This window comes from Theropithecus gelada, chromosome 1 (genome assembly GCF_003255815.1).
Source record: "Theropithecus gelada isolate Dixy chromosome 1, Tgel_1.0, whole genome shotgun sequence".
In the NCBI taxonomy this organism is placed as follows: Eukaryota; Metazoa; Chordata; class Mammalia; order Primates; family Cercopithecidae; genus Theropithecus; species Theropithecus gelada.
The window spans coordinates 3,931,601-3,954,108 of NC_037668.1; the positions used below are offsets into that span (position 1 = coordinate 3,931,601).

The 22,508-nt window shown below is 36.1% G+C and overlaps 1 protein-coding gene across 3 annotated transcripts in view; it reads left to right on the plus strand.

The window, feature by feature from the left end:
- The window catches only part of RAP1A (RAP1A, member of RAS oncogene family), a 171,102-nt gene extending 148,594 nt beyond the window's left edge, over positions 1-22,508 (plus strand). For 2 of the 3 annotated variants that reach the window (XM_025387817.1, XM_025387808.1), the window contains exons 2-8: positions 1,016-1,099; positions 5,556-5,624; positions 7,657-7,713; positions 12,674-12,814; positions 13,688-13,831; positions 18,495-18,610; positions 21,759-22,508. In XM_025387817.1, the coding sequence (XP_025243602.1) occupies positions 1,043-1,099; positions 5,556-5,624; positions 7,657-7,713; positions 12,674-12,814; positions 13,688-13,831; positions 18,495-18,581 (555 nt within the window). In that variant the 5' untranslated portion in view covers positions 1,016-1,042 and the 3' untranslated portion in view covers positions 18,582-18,610; positions 21,759-22,508. Of the gene's footprint in view, positions 1-1,015; positions 1,100-5,555; positions 5,625-7,656; positions 7,714-12,673; positions 12,815-13,687; positions 13,832-18,494; positions 18,611-21,758 lie in introns of those variants that run through there. The other variant, XM_025387826.1, reaches the window with a different exon arrangement.

The window sequence follows — 22,508 nt, forward strand, 5'->3', positions numbered from 1 at the left end:
CTCTATTTATTCTTTGCCTTACTTTTTGAAGTTAGTCTGTGTGCTGGGCTTAGTGCTTAGCCAGACTCAAGTGAATCCTTATGCAGATTTCTGGAATTTTATATGCTTAGCTTCCACTTCTCTGGCACACTTCTAAGCTCTGCTTGAGTTCTTTCTCCCTTCACCACAGTCTGAAAAGTGCCTCTAGGCAGAAAGCCAGGGCAGGTTAGGTCTCACTTCATTTCTTTTGCATCTCAGAAATCACAGTCCTACACTGCTTGTTATCCAATATCTAAAAAGAGTTTTATATTTTTTTGTTCACTGTTCTGGCTGTTATTGTGAGTTGAAAAGTCTGTTTCTAGTTATTCCACCATGGCCATTGAAAATTATTTCCTGTCTTTATACCTTTTAAGATAACCATGGAGATAAAAAATAAAGTTTATGTTCCTTTTATTTTCTCTGGCCATTTGGGCCTTATGTCGTGTATTGCTAATAACTGCCTATGGTGTTTAGCAATTTCATCTGATCTCCTGTTCACATCTTTAATTATTTTCAAGATGACACTTTAAATGGTTCAGCTATAATACAATAATGAACAAAATAGTGTAGAATTACTGTAGAATATTTTAAGTAAAATAGCCTGTACATTATATTAAAGCTCATGAGTGAATATTTTTAAAAAGTACATAAGTTGTTTAAATGATAGCTTTGCAAAGAATTGGGTTTATCATTGTAGTCATAAGATTATCAACTGTTGGATTTAATCATCTTGTTTTTAATCAAAGATTCTTAGAAGTAATATGAACATAATTGATGCCTAGTCAAAGATGATCTTCAGTGAATTAAAATGTCTGAAAGTAATCCTATAAACTTTAATCTATATGGATTTTTGCCATGTAGCTTCTGTTGTCCCTTTGATAGTCTTACAAGGAAAAAACAAAACGAACTCCTATATTTGATGTAGCAGTTGTACATTATTAGGCTGTTAGTATGTTTCTTAATCTTTGATTTTTTTGTTTGTTTGTTTGTTTTTCAGATCGTCAGTATTTAAACAGATCACATCATGCGTGAGTACAAGCTAGTGGTCCTTGGTTCAGGAGGCGTTGGGAAGTCTGCTCTGGTAAGTTAGCCACCTAACTGTAACTGATTAGTATAATACAAGAAGAATTTTGAGATTTCCTTGCTTTCAGACTTCTAGACACCAAAGAGAAAAGGTGGCATTATTATATATCTGGTATCTGCCCCACAAAGGACGGGAAATCATTTAATAACCACAGATATATACTTTTATAACGTTGGCTCATTTATTCTTACATTTATCAAATATTTATTGACTGTCTTACATGGCAAGCACCAGTGTTTATGATTCAGAGAGGAGTAAGATTGTTCTCATTTTTAAGGAATTTACATTGTAGTGGGGGAAACTGATTATTACAGATTCTACTGGGATAATTCCTCACCTGCTTCCACTCTAGACTCACATGGAATGAAGGTCATTTTTTGTGTTCATGCTGTTTTTATTTAGTAAATAGTTACTGAGCTTCTACAATGTCAGATTCTAGGGTCACAGGAGTGAACAAAAATAGTCATAGTTTCTCGTGGAGCTTGCATTGTAGTGGAGGAGATGTGATAAATACACAATTAAACAAAGAACTCCTTGGTTATACTTGTGAGAGAGATACTCTGAAAAAAAAATACGGATTAATTTAGAAGAAAGGCAGAGTGGATGTGGGAGACAAATTGGGAGTTAATACAGTATACCAGATCATTGTTTATGGAAGCTTGGATTAAAACCATGGCAGTGAAGAAGAGAGAAGTAGATGTTTGAGGATTGAGTAAGTGGTAGAACTGACGTAAGTTGGTGCTAGATTGATACGATGACTAGGAGAGAAGGAGCTGTCAAGGATGGCTCCCAGGTTTCTAGTTTGAGCTACTATTATGGATGGATTAAAAAAAGAAGGGAAACAGTGGAGAATGAGCAGTGAGAGTCCAAATCAAAGAGTCAAGCCAGATTTTATGTTTGTGACATGTTGAAGTAATAAAAGAGAGAGACCGGTGATATGACTTTGGGTGCCATCAATATGGTGATGATATTTAATTTCATGAGAGTTACATTACTGTTAGGTGTGTAAATTAGTGCCTCTGTCGAGAATGTTTGAGAATATCTGTCATTTTTAATGGCATATAACTTTCAATTCAAAGATTCCTTTTCTAAAAATGTAGCCCACATATAAGTTCACATGTGCAAAATGGCGTGGTCAGGGAACATTGCAACATTCTTTACAGTGACCAAGTGACCAGAGTCTGGAAACAACCTAAATGTGTTCCATTAAGGGGCTAGTTAAGTAAATTTTAATACATTTTCAGAGTAGAATACAGCCATTAGAAAGAATGCAATAGCTCTATATATACCAATATGTAATGATATCCAAGATGTATTATTACAGAGAAAAAAGGTACTAAACAGTGTAGACTATAATTTGTGTTTTAGATTTAAAAAAGTGTAGGCTGAGGGCAGATAGCTGTAAAATCATAGAGTATCTCTGCAAGGTTAAATAAGCTATGGGTAATATCAGTTACTTTCTTGGGAGTGGGACTGGATAGCTGGGAACAAGGGTGGTAGATAAGCTTAGTTCACTGCATAGCATTTTATGCCTTTTGAATTTAGTGCTATGTCCATGAATCACCTTTTCAGAAATAATTTTGGAAAAAAATCCACAGGAGTGAAAGAGGTCTAGGGAGATACTAGAGAGAAGAGCAGAGCCCAGTACTGAGCTCTGAGTACCTCTCAACCTTTAGGAAGTGGGTAGGATTGGAGGATCTAGCATAGAAGGTGTCTACTTGATTGCTCAAAAGTCAAGTAAAAGAGAGGAAAGAGATGATCAGAGAGCATAGAGGTAGTGGGACATGGTAAAGAAAGCAGCTTTAGTCAGGTCATGTTGCCATAACCATAGTGGGGTGGGTTGAAGAGTAAATGAGAGCTGAGGAAATGGAATATAGACATTTGAAGAAGCTTGATTATAAGAGGAGACAGAGAATGGGGGCAGAAGCTGGAGAGATATTGGGGTTAAGGGAGGTTTTTGTTTTTGTTTTAGAATTGGAGATAGTAAAGCATATTTGTATGCTGGGGCAGTTCCTCTCCACTGGAGAGGAAAATGAGGATACAAGAGAGGAAAAGAGGAGATGATCCAGTACAAAAACCTGAGGCATAAAATTATAATCTATGTGAATCAATGAATGAGATGTCCCTGAAAATTAAGACAGAGGATAAGATTCAGAGGAGTAGTAAAACATTACTTTTAGTAAGAAAGAAATGAGAAGTGTTGGATTGTTTTGCATTTGTGCAAGTCTTATTAATGTCTGGCTTATAGAAGGCACATGGGCTCTTATGCCTGCTTCTGTATCTAGTCTCTTGGAATAGCAAATGTTCTACTTTGGAAGATTCCACTGTAAACTTATGAGAGAAGAAGAAGAGTACATCTTAGTATTGTTAGGAAGATAGTTTGGCCTTAGGGAGCCTCTGCCTTGGACCGTATTTTGAGAACCTCTGTTCTAGCCTAAAGCATATTAGGAAGCCATATTAGACTGCCTTTTTTTCTTTTTTAAGCCCAGGCGGGAGTGCAGTGGCGAGATCGCGGCTCACTGCAGGCTCCGCCTCCCGGGTTGACACCATTCTCCTGCCTCCCGAGTAGCTGGGACTACAGGCTCTCACCACTGCGCCCAGCTAATTTTTTTTTTTTTTTTTTTTTTGAGACGGAGTCTCGCTCTGTCGCCCAGGCTGGAGTGCAGTGGCCGGATCTCAGCTCACTGCAAGCTCCGCCTCCCGAATTTACGCCATTCTCCTGCCTCAGCCTCTGGAGTAGCTGGGACTACAGGCGCCCGCCACCTCACCCGGCTAGTTTTTTTTGTATTTTTTAGTAGAGACGGGGTTTTACCGTGTTAGCCAGGATGGTCTCGATCTCCTGACCTCGTGATCCGCCCGTCTCGGCCTCCCAAAGTGCTGGGATTACAGGCTTGAGCCACCGCGCCCGGCCTTTTGTATTTTTTAGTAGAGACGGGGTTTCAGCATGGTGTTAATCTCCTGACCTCGTGATCTGCCTACCTCGGCCTCCCAAAGTATTTTTTTTTTTTTTTTTTTGAATCAGCATCTTTCCCTGGAGTGCGGTGGCATGATCATGGCTCACTACAACTTCAACCTCCTAGGCTTAAGGAATCCTCCCACCTTAGCCACCCAAGTAGCTGGGACTACAGGTGCATGCCACCACCCCTGGCTAATTTTTAAATTTTTTTTGTAGAGACAAAGTCTCACTACGTTGCCCAGGTTGGTTTCAAGTTCCTGAGCTCAAGCATTCCTCCTGCCTTGGCCTCCTAAAGTGCTAGGAGTACAGCATGAGCCACTGCATCCAGCATAGACTGTTTTTTATGTTTAAATTATGTGTCATACTTAGAAGATGAGGTGATTAAATCCTTGATAAAAGTGATTATTAAAGTTTTTGTTGTGATTTTATCTTGAGTTGCCTTTGAATAATAGAAGCTTAGTAGGAGAAAGAAGTTTGTTTACTATATTTGAGTTAATCTCTTTAGCTCAAGCTAAAATAGTATATCAAATATTCCTCTGAGTAATTTAAGTGTAGATGACCTTAGTCCACATTCTTACCCTTGCTTTTTAGGCAACAATGTACCAGACCCTGTTTTAAAGTTATCTAGGCAATATCTTAAAACCATCTTCTGTACTTTTTTCACTTACTGAATGATAAATACGTATTTTCTAGTATGTGTTTTTAGATGCCTTTAAGATAAAAGTAGGTAATATCTGAAAAAGACGAATGGGCAGTATTTTCCAATGGAAAAAGTAAGGCTTTAGAATCAGGAAGATGTGTGTTTGAATCTCAGCTGGCAAATGGGAAGAATAACTATTTCTGGGATGAAAGTGAAATTTGAATGTGGTTATAAATTAAAAGTGGCTAGCTTAATGTCTGGAACATAATAAACATTCAGTTAGTTTAAATTTCCCTTTCTCTTTTCCACCACAATTTAGAAAGGCTTTAAAAAATTTAAGCCAGATGCTGCTTGAGGTCCCAGCTACCTAGGAGACTGAGGCGGGAGGATCTCTTGAGTTCAGGAGTTCAAGGCCAGCCCAGGCAACATAGCAAAGACCCTGTGTTTTAAAAAAAAAATTAGAATCTTTGTCACTTCATTAAGGGCAGAGGGCATGGGATAAAAGTTACTATAGATATACAAAGGGGCAGTAGGAGTTAAATACTGATAATTTTTCATCTTTTAATTAGTTCAGATATGTTATTTGTATCCTTGTGTTTTAAAACTTAATGTAATTAACAGTGTATTATCGTCAGTATTGCTGACAGCTTTTAACATGACTACCTCCTTTCATAATAAATGTACTCTTAATTATGGTTGTATCCTTATATTGAAAGATAATGATATACTTTACATTTATGTGTTTACCCAGAATTTTCACATAATTTCAATTAATCATTATAACTTGTGAGGTTAAGTAACATTCAAAGGAGTTTTTTCTTTAATTTTTTAATATTTCTCTTATTTTTTTTCCCCAGACAGTTCAGTTTGTTCAGGGAATTTTTGTTGAAAAATATGACCCAACGATAGAAGATTCCTACAGAAAGGTAAAATGTGAAACTGGTACACACGTTTACAAGTAGTTCCTTATGATGTTAAAATTTGATCTGTACATTTGCTTTTTGAAAATAGTTTTGAGAAATGATGCAAATGTTGTGCATATGTTTTTAAAAGTTTCATCAAGACAGAATATTTCTTACAGAATACTACTTCGATATTCAAAGCTCTATGTTCTGTTACTAATTAGTGACTTGTTCCTTAATGTGGACATTTTCCAGGTGGGGAATATTGCCACATATGAAAAAATTACATATAAATAGTAGATGTGTTTTCAACTTACTCTTTTGTTACCAAAAGTTAAGACCACCTTTATGCTTGAAGTTATCCAGCGACTAAACATTTTTATTTTTGTTTAGTTTTATAAGTTTAAAGGTATTTCATCTTTAGACTACAAACAAATTAGAGTCTGTGTAATACTATAATTGGATTACATGCCATACATTTGTCAAAACCCACAGAATGTACAATGCCAAAAGAAAATCCTAATGTAAACTGTGGACTCTTGGTGATAATGATGTGTTCATGTGGGTTTATCAGTTGTAACAGATGTACCACTCTGGTGCAGGATGTTGATAGTGGGGTGAGGCTATGCATTTGTGGTGGCAGGGAGTATGTGGGAAATCTCTGCACCTTCCTCTCAGTTTTGCTGTGAACCTAAAACTGCTATAATAAATAAAGACTATTTAAAAGGGAAAAAAAATTAGATACTTGGTCTTGACAAAAAATATTCTGTAGAAGACCAGCTAGAGTTGTGGAAAATTTTCAGTATTTTATTTGTCAAATATATTGGGTGGGATGGGGGTTATAAAAGGCTAGTAGCCAAGGATATTTTTTTAAAAGATTAAACTTTAATAGGAAAGGATTGCTTTTGAAGATGTTTTTAGAATTTACCTTTAAGAGTGCTGTAACTTTTGTTGAATTAATGTTAGTTCATGAAGCACTACTAGCAGAGCAGTTTCATTGTCTTCAAATTGGAAACAAAATTATGCTCTAGATACATTGAGAAACTGTAGTCCTAATTGATTATTCATTGAGCGTTCCCAATTACACATTTTGCAGATTATCACACTTGTCCCATAAGTGGTGGGGGGGATGAGTTTGTGGTCTGACCAGTGGTGCCCCTCATCAATGTCTGATCTGACACAGAAGCAGAGTTTAAAATAGTCTTTAGGTTAGCACATTTATTTTTAGAAGACAGTGTTGCTCTACTGAAATTTCCCCAAAGTAAGTTGCTAGTTAAAGCTTTAACTGCAAAGCAAGATCTGTACCTAAAATTCTAAAGGACTAACTTTTCTTAATCCCTTCTTTATTAAAATAGTTTTCCACACAGTTGATAGTTGATACTTTCTTTAGACCAACCTTCTCTTCTTTTATAAGATCAGTGGGTAAATAGAACTCAGTGTATAAAATTTCACCTTTCACATAGAGCTTTTCTAGAAAAGTGCCTTAGTCTTGAGGACTGTTTTAGCTCATTGCTGTTTATTTGAGTATTCCTGTGTTTCTTTTATGTCTTAAACTCAAATTTTACTATGTATTAATTTTCTGCATGTTTTAGTAAAATTTTAACAACTTGAACATGGTAAGTTGGCAAGATTTTTTTTTTACCCCAAAATCTTGTGTGCATTTTGAGCCATTTAATATTTTTGTACTTTGTTTTCTTTGGAGATAATATAAATAGGCATATATACTTTTTTTCTGTTAGAACTATACTTGTTTGTTGAAGTTTTCCTTAAATTCCAAAATACGATTTTTGCCTTTATTAAGAACAAATAAGAATCATTACAGAGGTCAGAAAATATCTAAACTCAGCATTAACCATCTTGGCTTCTGTAATATGAATAGCCTGTACTTGAGACCGCTGTTCTTTATTGTGGTACCAAGTTTACCCCCAGCCATACAGCATGCTGCTGGAGAAAGGTTTTGTATTTGTTAATAGATAACTTTGATGGAAGACAGGAGAAGAAAACAGAATGAGATTTTGATGTTACTTTTTAACTTTTTCTTTTTTTGCCCCCACAGCAAGTTGAAGTCGATTGCCAACAGTGTATGCTCGAAATCCTGGATACTGCAGGGACAGTAAGGATGTTTTCTCTTTTTTTGATAGATTTTAATTTGTGAGCAGGTTTTGTCATCTGAGTAGGTTTTGTCATCCAAATAATTCTGAGTAAAAGTAATCATTCTGATTAAGAAGAAATTCTCTGAACATAGGGATTCTTAAGTAATATGAAATCAACTGTAATGTAGTTAATGCTTACGTATCACAAAGTTCAGCTGTAATAATCTGTGTGTTGGGTTTCTTCCTACATTGAGGTAAGGATTATGCTATCAATGATTTTTTTAAATGTATTTTAAATTTAGAGTTTTAGCTAATATTTGTATTTCTGTGGGTTTAAATAAGACCTTGTCTTTTGGCACCATAGTCATTAATTTTTATAATTTTTTCTTTTCACTAACATTTTGACATCTCTAGGGGTTGGTGACAGATACATGTTTTCTGAGGAAGGCAAAAATCTTCCTCAGAAGATTTAGGATTACTTTGAGCCTCCTTTTTCTAATCTTTAAATGAGTATAATGATATTAGTATATCATAAGGTGTTTGTGATAAGCAAATGAGATAATAATTATAAATCATTCGGCATAATGTCTGTTACACAGTATGGAATTGTGTATTTGCTTTTATTCTTCTTATCTTCAGTAATACCATCACCTTTATAATTTTTTATTAATAACTGATGGTTTCCAGTTATACTGCCACACAAAATACATACATGAAGCAATCTTTGCTTTTATTTGTTTATTTTTCTCCATACACATAGACTTGACACATTAGACAATTCCTAGCTTTAAAGTGGATGGGTTCGTCTTTTGTTTTTCTTAAGAGACAGGGTCTTGCTCTATCGCCTAGGCGAGGGTGTAGTGGTGCAGTCATAGCTCACTGCAGTCTCCTGGGTTCAAGCAATCTTCCTGCCGCAGCCTCCTGGGTAGCTAGAACTACAGGCACGTACCACCACCCCCGGCTAATAAAAAAAAATTTTTTTTTTAGAAGTAGTCTCTCTGTGTTGCCCAGGCTAATCTCAAACTCCTGGCCTCAAGTGTTCTTCCTGGCTCTGTTTCTGAAAGTGCTGGGATTATAGGTGTGAGCCATGGCACCTGACTGGCATTCTTAAATGTGATAAGTTGTTTAAAATTCAGCACAAAATTTTCTACCGTAATTTTTATAAATGATGGAAACATTTCAGATAGTCCAAAAAAGCATGTAAGCAAATTGGAGTGATATTATACAACAATATAGTACTAATTATACTATATTTTTCCATGCTTAAAATTGATCTTAACTTTTAACAGGGACCTTTGCCCTCACAGCAAGCTTCTGGTAAAGACCTTCTGAAACTACGTCTTGTATCAGCTGAATCAAGCTGTCTCTCCCTCTCCCACCCTCCTACTCCCTAATGTTTTTAGCTTCTGAATCAGTAAAATTCCCCTTTGTTTCCAGAAACCCCAATAGCTAAAAAGAATACTTTCTACTTTTTTTTTTTTTTTTTTTAATCACATCCACAATGTATGGGCATTCTTTTTTCTCTGTCCAAATTGTAAGACGGAAGTTCTCTATCACAGAGATCTTTACTTTGTGCTATCCAATATCGTGTCTGTCTCCCATCATAGCACTCAACATGCTGTGTTATAAGGCCTATTTGCTTGTTTGTGTCCCTGGTGCCTTGCATAAAACCTTGCAAACAGCTGCTTAATCTTGTCTCAGAATCACTCCTTACCCTTTGAAGATTTTTGCTCTCTCACACATAGATAATTTACTACCCTGGCTTGGCCTATCAGTTCCTTGATGCCCATCCTACCTTTAAGGCATTCATACCATGGTTTTACCCTAGACTGTGTGATTACCAATATATAATACCTCCCTAATCTAATTTCCAAGCTTCTTATCCTCCACTACTCACTACTTTTTTCTTTATCCATCTCACTTCCTCTTTTTGTTTTGTTTTGTTTTGTTTTTTGTTTTGAAACAGGGTCTCTCTCTGTCACCCAGGCTGGAGTGCAGTGGTCTGAACACAGATCACTTCTGCTTCAATCTCCCAGGGTCAAGAAATCTTCCCACCATCACCTCCTGAGGAGCTGGTGCTACTGCAGGCGCACACCACCACACCTAGGTGTTTTTGTTTGTTTGTTTGTTTGTTTTTTGTAGAGACAGGGTCTCACTATGTTGTCCAAGCTGGTCTTGAACTCCTGGACTCAAGGGATCCTCCTGTCTTTGGCCTCCCAAAGTGCTGGGATAACAGGTGTGAGCCACTGCACCCAAGACATCTCATTTCCTTTAGTGCCCTTCAACTTCATTACAACCTGTAATCCATTTATCCTAACATCTTTTTATTATCCTTTATATCTTCAGCCCCCTCTGCATATAGCTTCAGGTCCACGGTCCGTCCATCATTTATAATTCTCTTGAATATATCCTCAACTCCCTTGACTTTTCAGCAGCCTTTGACTCAGTTTATCACTGCTTTCTAATGTAAAACCTTTATTCATTTGGCTTTCAAGAAACAATACTTTTCGGATTTTCTCCGTCTCATTGGTTACTCCTACGTCTCCTTTCCTAATTCCTCTTTATCTTCCCCACCTCTTAATGTTGGAGGACCTCAGGGTTCAATACTTGCACTTCTCTTTTCTACTGCTTTGGAGATCTTCAGTTGCTTGGTTTTAAATACAATCTGTATCCTAATAAATACTAACTTTATAACTCTGTCTGTATTAGGCCGTTTGCATTGTTGTAAAGAAATACCTGAGGCTGGATAATTTATGAAGAAAAGAGGTTTAATTGGCTCATGGTTCTGCAGGCTATACAAGCATAGCTTCAGCATCTGCTTCTGGTAAACACCTCAGGAATCTTACCAGTCATAGTGAAAGGCAAAGGGGAGTAGATGTTTTATATGGCAAGAGCAAAGAGAGAGCGGGAGATGCCACACACTTTCAGACAACCAGATCTCATGGGAACTCACAATCGTGAGGATAGCACTAAGCCATTCATGAGGGATTTGCCTCCATGACCCAAACACCTCCCACAGGCCTCACCTCCAACATTGCGGATTACATTTCAGCATAAGGTTTGGAGGTGACAAACATCCAAACAATATCCCTATCTCTCATTTCTTTTCTGAACTTCAAGCTCTTATATCTAACTGCCTCTTGGTATCTCTTTTTGTATGTCTAATAAGCATCTCAAACATAACATGTCCAAACTGAACTCCTGATAGCCTTTCCCTGACCTGGGTCTTTCCATTCTTTCCCATCTCAGTAAATAGTACCCTTTTAGTTGGTTATGCCTGAAACCATGGAGTCATCTTTGACTGTATTTTTTGTTATATTCTGTGTACATCCAAACTCTCGGAGAACCCTATTGGCTTTACCTTAAAAGGTAGGGCTACAACATTGTTAGTAGATATTTGTTGTGAATGGATGAAACTTGTAGACTGTCCTTAAGAAGGGGGTTGGCATTCTCAATAGGAGGGGACACCAACCACAGCAGTTCTGTAAGGACTTTTCTTAAATTGGATTTTCAGAACTTAGGTTGCCTGTTGCAAACCTTATCAGTGAAAAATCCAGGAAACTCCCAGTTTTTACATCTTTCCCAGAAAATACACTGGCAGCAGTATAGGAAGCTCAGCCATATTCCTGTGGCAGACCATAGACGAATTTGAAGCTGGAGAAATGGTTGAGTGGTAGCATAGCTAACTCCCTGGAATACAAGAAAGAGTATGTCAGCCAGGGTAGAACAACCAGAACTATTTTAGATGTAGTAGACAAAATAGAGGTGTAATGGTCATGGCGAGCAAGGAAGCCAAGGCAGCAACAAGCTTAAGAAACCTTGTGGATTTGTCTTTTCTGTTTAATGCATCCAAAGGTAAAAAGATCCAAAATGTGTAGTTACTTAATATAAAGACCTAAGATGTATACATTTTTAATATTCTACCATAAGTGCTTTTAAAATAATATATATAAAACACTAAAACTTTTCTAAAATAAGATTTTGTCTTGTATTAACCTCTGTAGTTACAAATGCAGTAATGATTGTCACCAGATAAAAGGAAGTTTAAAATTAAATAATTTTAATTTGGCATGACTAAAGCTCAGTGACTAAATGTTAACAATTAGTAAATTTAACTGAAAGGTATATGTCATTGCACTATTCTCACAAAGTGGAAAATGAAAATACATGAACAAGCTCTTTTTTTTTTTTTTTTTTTTTTTCCCCCGAGACAGAGTTTCACTCTTGTTGCCCAGGCTTGAGTGCAGTGTTATGATCTTGGCTCACTGCAACCTCTGCCTCCTGGGTTCAAGTGATTCTTCTGCCTCAGCCTACTGAGTAGCTGGGACTATAGGCGTGCACCACTACGCCCAGCTAGTTTTGTATTTTTAGTAGAGGCGGGGTTTCACCATGTTGGCCAGGCTAGTCTCTAACTCCTGACCTGGGGTGATTGATCCACCTGCCTTGGCCTTCCAGAGTGTTGGGATTACAGATGTGAGTCATTGCCCCTGACCATTAACAAGTGCTTATAAAAAGAGTTTATTGACTGTCAAGATGATAAAAATCTTGCTATGCCATGGGAATAGTAAAAGAAAGATGATAAAATCTGCCAGTAGAGATATTGATGCTGGATGATTAAGTCATAGTTCAGTATTGGGCTTATACCTCAGATTGTTAGCACCTGGGCAGTAGTTGTGTCATAAATTTGCAAATAAAATTATTTAGGATCAAAATTAAGATCTGTTTCTAAAAAATTATATACAGTTCTAAATCACACAAAAGCAAATTAAAGTGGTTAAGAATTCCTTTTTAATTCTACAGTTTACTGTCATTGTTTCTAGTCACCTCAGAGTTGCTGGAAACTATGTTAAGTTTTGTTTTCTGTTAGGATAGCAAGTAATAAAAAATGTAGTTGCTCACTTGTACGTATGCTGTTTTGAATTGTTCCAGTATACATTCAAAAAATTCATATATTTATAATTGCATATTTTTTAATCATAGGAGCAATTTACAGCGATGAGGGATTTGTATATGAAGAATGGCCAAGGTTTTGCACTAGTATATTCTATTACAGCTCAGTCCACGTTTAATGACTTACAGGACCTGAGGGAACAGATTTTACGGGTTAAGGACACGGAAGATGTAAGTATTTTTTTTTCTCTGTTAGGTGTTATGCCATCTCGCTGTGGCCAAATAAAAAAGTGCCTGTTTTCTCTATCAGTAGAGGATTTGGAAGCTACCTGCCACATGCCTGAAAGAGCCCCTGTGACCAAAAAAAAAAATTTAACTTTCAAAATTAACCTCGAAATTATGTGGTGAGATGTTTAGAAAATGAGAACATGTGTAATAAAGTACTCATTGTGCTACAGGTTAAAAAGTGCAGTAGGGGAAAAAGAGGAGCCAAAGAATACTTCATAGAAGTAGGAACTAAGTTGAGCTTTGAAAGATGGTAGTTGTGTCAGAAACAGTGTTCAAAGAACATTATTAAGATCCATAGTGGTATGTTTTTATTTCTAAAATTTCTTTGGCATAATTCACACATTACAGTCTACCTCCTGGGCTCAAGTGATCTTCCCACCTCAACCCCCTGAGTAGTTGGGACTACAGGTGTGTGCCATCCTGCCTGGCTGATTGTTTTTGAATTTTTTAGTAGAGACCAGGTCTCACTATGTTACCCAGGCTTGTCTCAGGCTCCTGAGCTTAAGAAATTCTCCTGCCTCAGCCTCCCTGGGATTACAGGCATGAACCATTGCACCTGGACAGCATTATAGTCTTAAAATAATTTAGTGTATCTATGTAGTGGGATCTCTTCCATTTTTTTTTTTTTTTTTTTTTTGGTCTGTTCCTCCTTCCTTCACCTCTTCCCCTCAACATACACTTTTTGTTAGTACTTGATGAAGCTTGCAGTCCCAACTAATGCATTTTAGTTGGTGGCAGATAATTGCTTATTTATTTTTTTAAAAGGCTAAGTAATAAGTATGTTATTGTTCATTTTATGTTTTTTTCTTCCCACAGGTTCCAATGATTTTGGTTGGCAATAAATGTGACCTGGAAGATGAGCGAGTAGTTGGCAAAGAACAGGGCCAGAATTTAGCAAGACAGTGGTGTAACTGTGCCTTTTTAGAATCTTCTGCAAAGTCAAAGATCAATGTTAATGAGGTAACCTACAATTGCTGGGCAGCACAAACAAGTGCCTTTTTAGTTTGCTTTAAGTTAACAGCCAAACTTTTAAGAAGCATTTTTTATCTTTTAAGCAATCTTGATTCTGTCATTTTATAGGAAACACTAATTCCTAGAAACTATATTTTTTAGCTTACATAAGGTCACTTTGATGGCTGTATGAGGATACTTAAATTTACCTTATTGTAAAAGAGGAAGCTAAAATGAAAGAATGTGTATAAAATCCTGCTAAGCCTCTAAGTGATATGCGATAAAGTGGTGTGTAAAAATTATTACATCACCCTTATATTGTAATAATTATTCATCCAAATGCATAAAATAGGTTGTAAAGTCAAGTTGGAAAATAATATGTTTTCATGGATATCACAGAATAATGTTCTGAGTCTTACCTCACCTTTGGTGCATGACTCATAAGTGGGTAATCTGTGTGAGTATGGACATGTACCTGGAATTCACTCAGTCCTTTAGGCCTGATACAGCTGATGCACAAGGCTTTTGTGCGGGGCATGGGGGTGGGGTCACTGAGTTAAGCACTCCACTATCTTGAAAACATAGCTGTGGACAAGAATACTTAGCAAATAAGCTGCATGCCTGGGTGTAAAGGGCCAACAGTTTGCTAGTTTACTGGGCCCCTAAAAATTTAGTGCAATTTCCAACTGTCCCCACCAATCAACCTTAAAAAGTTCCCTTGCTTTTGTTAACTTTACCATAAGCCTTTTAAAAAAAATAAAAACAAAACAGAGTGGGTGTCTTTCCTGCCCTTGCATTTGCCATTTGTAGCATTACAGGTAATCAGTCAGAATTCAGATCACTTAACTACATAGGTGAGAGTGAGAGTGAGAGTGGGTTAAGTTATGAATCCTCTGTTTTTGCTTGCTGTTCTCTCTGGCCTGTGGTTCTGCTGGCCACTTTTTCTTGACTAATATTATGCTTAGAGACTATTATCTGACTTTTAAAAATGACCAGGTTACTTTAAACACCTGGCAGGTAAAAAAAAAATTAAGCTTGCGTCAGCTTCTGTATTTTACAGATAATCAAGAATGCCCAAGCTTGCTTTTTTATGTGAAACAATTTTTAACAAGTACATAGAAACAGGAAATTTATAAATTATATTTACTCAGCAAATATTTATTGACTATTATGTGTCTGGCCCTGTGTCAGGCCCCCAGGTAATAGTCAGACAGACACTATTCCTGCCCTGAAGAAGTTTGCATCCTACTGGGGGAACAAGTCTTTCAGCAATAATTAAAGAAAAAAAGTGATTTTGATAAAGAATGTGTTAGAAGTGGTGAATGTGTTTGGCTAGCAGAACAGTGATGTGAGGTCACTATCTACAAGATAATTGGCCTTAAGGGATGTGGTTCCTTGCTGTCCTTGTCCTTACCTCCGTGGGACCCACCAACCAAGTTCGTCAGGCTCCAGGCTCCGGTGGGGCTGGGTTGGGCCTGGGTCCAGTGCATAGGACTTCTCCCTTTGGGAGCCAGAGGACAGTGCACTACATGTTTGTGAGAACCTACATGCTGTTAAACCTTCCTGCACGCTATTAAACTTCCTCTGGATTAGTTTCCAATGCAGCAGAGATACTTTTTCATAGCACTCTTGTTAAAGCAGAGAGTTTATAAACAAGGGTTTATAAAAACAAACAGAAAAACCATAAAATGAAATGCATTAGCCGTCTCAAGAATCTTTACTTTTTGGAAAACATACAAACTTTATGTTCAATTCTTGAGTGGGGAGAATGGAGCAGATAATTTTAGTTTCTTTTAATATTTTTCTCATTATAACCTGATAATCCAGCTACAGGATTTCTTTGATAGTTAATAGTTCCTCACACAACTTTTGCCTTGTAAATTTTTTTGTGATTTTTGAATGCCTGAATTATAGAGAGATACTTTCAAAAACTCACCTCTTGGCCTTAAATTTGAAAACAGACACAAGGACATACTACTTGGCTGAAGAGCCCCCTAATTCATTCATATATATATATATATATATATAAATAACTCTTATTCACACCACTTTGCAATGTTTTAAAGTAGTATATGGCTATACCAGAATCACAGTAGTCTTAATCAAGAATTAATTGTTCTTTGCTGAGGCTGGAATAGTAATTGGAATCAAGACATCCCAATTTAGGAATGGGAGAGGGATTGAGAAACTCTATTCTGTGTTCCCTTTAGATTTTTCTATAGTTCAGAGAGATGAGGAAGAACCTAGGCTGGGGCCTTTCAGCATTTCTAACCAAATATTATAGTTCGAACTTGCCCTCATCACTGAACCATCTGCTGCTGTGAGGTAGGCAATGTTTTCCAAAGAAATAATTTAGAATAATACTACAAACATTAGTTACCTTTCTGTATAGTACCAGAAACCAGAAACTGGCTAGTATGAAGAAACTGAAATAGAAACTACTTGTAATTTTTATTAACTTACTGTTTTAGTTTACTTTTATTAATTTTTTATCTTATAGCTTATGCATTGAGTGTAGGGAACTAATAAAAGCTCATTTGTGGCTTAAGCACATTGAGTTCTTGAAGTTTTCAGAGTTTTGAAACAACTTGAACTTTGGAGTTGTAAAACAGAAACTACAATTTTGTTTATAAATTCTGTTTTCAGACTTCTTTTAGAAATAAGATAACAGTTAAATGATTTGAAGAGGATGGGAGTGGGAAGAATGGAGCAGAAAGAAAAGAATTTAAATGAGTCACTTTTATAGCTTTTGGATAAATCATTCAGGTTTTTTTTCTTTTTAACAGTTAATTTAGTCTTGTAGTCTGGACCATTTAAAAAAGTAAATAGGCAATTATCATTTTAAAGAAATATAATTATTTACCATCTATCTTAAAATACTTGTAGATTGATAATTTAAAAATATTTTACTCTTAAAATGTACTCAAAAGATATAAGAACAATAAAAAAGAATTTGTTCACCCTTCATCAGATTCACCCATTATTAAAATTTTGCCACTTGTTTACAGAAATTACACTTCTTTACCCCTAAATATTTTAGTGTATGTATCCTCAGATCAAAGACATTGTCTTACACAACCACAGCACAATGATTAGAATCCTAAAAATTGATGACACAGTCTGTGTTTGGTATATATTCAGATTTTACCAGTTGTCCCTGAGATGCTCCTTAAAGCCAGTCCATTTTTTAATATATTTCTGCAAAGAACTATTTATTCCAGGTTAGTATCAATAAGGGACTTCTATGATATTTGTTTTTATTCCAAATCATTAGTAAGTGTTGTATTTCATAGCAAAGCTTATCTATTTCATGTTTTAATACTTTGGCATCAGAGTTAAAATAATCTGCTTTTATGAGATAAGTAGCATTGTATTTTTGTCTTTGACACTGCACTTTTCATCCAAAAATGAATCCACAGGATTTATTAACAAATATTATTTGGGTTGGGCACAGTGGCTCACATCTAAAATCCTGGCACTTTGGGAGGCCGAGACAGCCAGATCACTTGACCTCAGATGTTTGAGACCAGTCTGGGCAACATTGCAAAACCCTTGTCTCTACGAAAAAGAAAAATTAGCTGGGTGTGGTGGCGCACGCCTGTAGTTCCCAGCTGTTCAGGAGGCTGAGATGGAAGGATCGCTTGAGCCTGGGAAGTGGAGGTTGCAGTGAGCCGAGATTGTGCCACAGCACTCCAGCCTGGGTGACAGAGTGAGACTCTGTCTCAAAACAAAACAAACAAACTAAAACCCACAAATATTTGTTACTTCAAATCAAGGATTAGCAGACTTTTTCTGAATATTTTTTGCTTTAACCAAAATTAACATAAAAAAAGACAAAAATCATGTGCCTCTGCATGTGATATCTTGAAAGGGGGACAGTATCTCTTCTGTCCTATTTTAGACAAAAATGTATAACCTGAATCTAATCACGAGAAAATCTCAGATAAGCCCAAATTGAGGGAAGTTACTAGCCTTTATTTTTCAGAAATGACAATGTCCTGAAAGGCAAAGGCCAAGGAACTGTTCCAGATTTTTAAAAACTAAAGTGAGAGGAAATAAAATGCAGTGTGTGATCCTGAATGGATCTTGTCCTTGGAGGGGAAAGTTACTATAAAGTACATTATTGGGGCAATTGACACAAAATTGGAATTTGCTGTGTAGTTATACAAAATAATATGTCAATCCTTAAATGTCTTAAGTGTAATAACTATAATGTGTTTATGTAAGAGAATATCCTTGTTCTTAGGAACAATTTAACTATTAAGGACTTAATAGTTAAGGTCTACTCTCAGATGATTCAGAAAGTGTGTGTGTGTGTGTGTGAAGTAAAAGTGGCAAAATGTTACGAATTGGTGAATCTGGGAAGAATATACGAAGTTGGTACTATTTTTGCAACTTTTCTGTAGGTTTGGAGTTTTCACTATTTTTTACTACCAGTTCTTTTTCTTGATTTGATGTCGAATATCTAGGAGCAAGGGCATTTCCTTCATTATAAATAGGTAAGTCCTGCTTTTTACCCTGATTGAAAGTCAGAGCCTTCTAACAAATCTGACTTTCAAAGAAAGAAGCAGAATACATATCTAAGACCAGAATAGTACGTACCAGAGTTGTTTTGTGGAACAAAGTCTCAAAAGTTGGTCGAGTAAGTACTTTTTTTCTTGTTTTTACTTAGATATTTTATGACCTGGTCAGACAGATAAATAGGAAAACACCAGTGGAAAAGAAGAAGCCTAAAAAGAAATCATGTCTGCTGCTCTAGGCCCATAGTCAGCAGCAGCTCTGAGCCAGGTAAGATGCTAAAAGCAGAAGAAGTGCCTTTCTCGTCTTCTTATTTTGGTGTTTTCCAGACTTTAGCTACTTTCCATTTCATCTGTTATGGTATTCCTAAGTGTCTGTAACTTGTAAATGTGATATATAACTTGTAGGTACAGTCATCTTTTGGATAACTTGCCCTGTCGCTTTTAGATTCTAAGCTCTCTGGCAGCAAGGACCATGTCTGTTTTTCCTTGCCACTGTGTCCCCAGTGTCTGATACAGAGTTGGGTATTAAAAAATAGTGGTTGAATGAATACAACGCCTTCCTAGATGACTCCCAAATTCATTCTGAATTGAAGTGAAACAGTAGTTGCTCTGAAATAAAAAGATGTAAGTGCACATTTGGTGAATTATCCCAAAGTGAACACACCCATATACAACAACAGGAGTCTCCCTCCTCCAAATTAAATTATAACTCTGCCCTGATTTCTAACTCCATGGATTAGTTTTGCCTCTTTTTGAACTTTACATAAACAAAAACATAGTGTATTTTTCTATGTCTGGCTTCTTACACTCCAAAATATGTTTTTGAGAATTATTTATGTTAAATGTAGCAATAGTTTATTTTTATTGCATGACAGTACTGGAAGTGTGTTTCTGTATTCTGCTGTTGGTGTTCATTTAAGTTCTTTCTTTGAGGGAATTAGTATGAATAATTCTGTGCACATTCCTATATGTCTTTGTGCACATGTACATGCATTTCTGTTGGGTATATATCTAGGAATGGAATGGCCAGATCATAAGCTATACATATGGACGGCTATAGTAGATACTGCTAAAAAGGTTTTCAAAGTGGTTGTACCAGTTTACACACACTCCAACGGTTTTTGAGTTCTACATCATCCCCAAAATTGATATTGTCAGTCTTTTAAACTTGACCCATTCCAGGGGACATGTGGGGGTATATCAGTGTAATTTTGGTAGCCATTTCCCTCTCTGGTATGCGTCAGCTTCTTTCAAATAAAGGTTTTCTATTTAGGCTTCTAAGTATTAGTTGACTTTACCATTTTAGTTTCCACTAAATGACCCCATTGGAAAGGAATTTATGACAGCATTTAAGCTGAGTATCAAGTGAGAGACCAGGATCTGTGGGGACTGTTTTCTTTAATTTGTATTTGTATTTAAATCCCCTGAACGTTTCTACCTCATCAGTTCTATAAATAATACCATAAAAGATTATTTTCATGGAATGGATGTATTACGTAATTTGATGCTTATTACATAATTATTACTAAACTTGGTCTCCAGTCGGAGTAAACTGGTCCCACTGGAGAGTTGGTTACAGTAACTCTGGTAAGTCTCTTCGGTCCATTTAGTAGATTATCCGTTAAGAGCTCCCTATTAACTAATATGTGCTTCCTTAGAGATATGAATCTCTCTCTTAAGGGAAAAACACCTGAGTAATTATAGCTCCCTTTTTAAATGAAGATTCACAGGAAAAATGGGCAGAAAGGAGAAAAGGACCTGGGGATTATCTCCAGTAGTCAGATTTAGGAAAGACAGTATCTGGCTAATGTTTGCTTTAGGCTTTTCGTGAAATCTTAATTCAATAACTTTTTTTCTTTTTTTGAGACAGAGTCTCGCCCTGTCACCCAGGCTGGAGTGCAGTGGCGCAATCTCTGCTCACTGCAACCTCCGCCTCCTGGGTTCAAGCGATTCTCCTGCCTCAACCTCCTGAGTAGCTGGGACTTCACCATGCCCAGCTAATTTTTATAGTTTTAGTAGAGACGGGGTTTTACCACATTGGCCAGGCTGGTCTCAAACTCCTGACCTCAGGTGATCCGATCCACAGTGCCTGGCCTTGATTCAGTAACTTTAAATTATCAGTTCTCTGAAAATGATTATTAAGATTACTGGTGTATGTGTTTGTTTAGGTAAGGGTACAAAGATAGAGAAAATGAAGATTCCAGTTCCAGTTCTTAAATACTATGTTACTTAACTCTCTTACAGTTGACTGACTCATTGACAGCTCATTACTATGGCTGGCCCTAGTTTAATTTTCAGTTCTCACAAAATATCCTTTTAGCTTTTGTTAAAGGAAAAGGTGCCATCTCCTGGCCTATTATGATTTTTAAAATTCATTTATACACACCCAACAATGTGACAGTCCCTTGTGAGTTTTACCTTAGAGAAGATAAATCTTGACCTAGATCTAGAATAAGACTTTAGTCCTGCTTGCATAAATTCTTAGACTGTGATGTGTGATAAAGTTGACTTAATAAGTCATCCAAGATCTCTGTGGATGTTTGATAATACCAAATAATACGTGACTTAGCAATCAGACTACTTTACATCCATTTTACTGTGATTATAGACTTGAAGTGCCATGTTGTTCCTGTACTTTTAAAAGTACTGAGATACAGGATAGATTTAAATAGAAATTATAAACGTTTTTAGTAAGAGTACATGAACCCTGAGGGCAGCTTATCTAGTCCATAGCCTTTAGGCAAAATTGTATTGAATCATGTTAATCTCTTTTTTATATGTCCCAGTTTTAAAGACATCTGAGAGATAGTCATCATCCGGATTCGTCCTTTTACCTAATTCTTGTCTGTTGACAATAAGACTAACTTTGATTCTTGTGCCCTTCTGCCCATAGTTTAACTTTGATTTGAACTATGGGGATTAGCTCTTTCTGTATCATCCCTTGCCTTAACCTGTATTAAAAATGGTAATTCTAATATTTAATCATAAAATGCTTGAATAAAGAATGTCTTATGGAAAGTTTATGGAGGCAGGTGTCCTTTAGTAAAAAAGGAAACTAAAAATAAGACGGTAATGAGATAGAAAAAATATCATTGTTTTTCTCTGTACAGACAGGATTATCAGATGTAATGGGAAACACTAAATATAATTGAGTATAACTAAGTATAACTGAGGATAATTCAAGTTGATCAGTTATGGACTCCTCTCTTGTGAACTTCTATTTTTGATTTTTTAAAACATTTTTAAAGGGAATTTACAATAGCACTGTTACTGTAGCTGTTTAGCATAATTTAGTTCTCCAGGTAAAATCAGCTGAAATCGCTTTAGTTTATTGGATACCTGCTTGTTTAGTACCATTTTCTGACATCAAGAGATTAACCATACATATATGTATATCTGTATATCCCATGTCTTAGATTACAGGAATGAAGAACTGTTGCCTAATTGGAAAGTGCCAGCATTCCAGACTTCAAAAAAAAAAAAAAAAAATCTGAAGAGGCTTCTCCTGTTTTATATATTATGTGAAGAATTTAGATCTTATATTGGTTTGCACAAGTTCCCTGGAGAAAAAAATTGCTCTGTGTATATCTCTTGGAAAATAAGACAATAGTATTTCTCCTTTGCAATAGCAGTTATAACAGATGTGAAAATATACTTGACTCTAATATGATTATACAAAAGAGCATGGATGCATTTCAAATGTTAGATATTGCTACTATAATCAAATGATTTCATATTGACCTTTTTATCATGATTCCTCCCTATCAAGCACTAAAAAGTTGAACCATTATACTTTATATCTGTAATGATATTGATTATGAAATGTCCCCTCAAACTCATTGCAGCAGATAACTTTTTTGAGTCATTGACTTCATTTTATATTTAAAAAATTATGGAATATCATCTGTCATTATATTCTAATTAAAATTGTGCATAATGCTTTGGAAAAAATGGGTCTTTTATAGGAAAAAAAACTGGGATAACTGATTTCTATGGCTTTCAAAGCTAAAATATATAATATACTAAACCAACTCTAATATTGCTTCTTGTGTTTTACTGTCAGATTAAATTACAGCTTTTATGGATGATTAAATTTTAGTACATTTTCATTTGGTTTGTGTGTTTTTGTTATTGTTTATAGATTTAAGGCCTTTATTTTATAATGA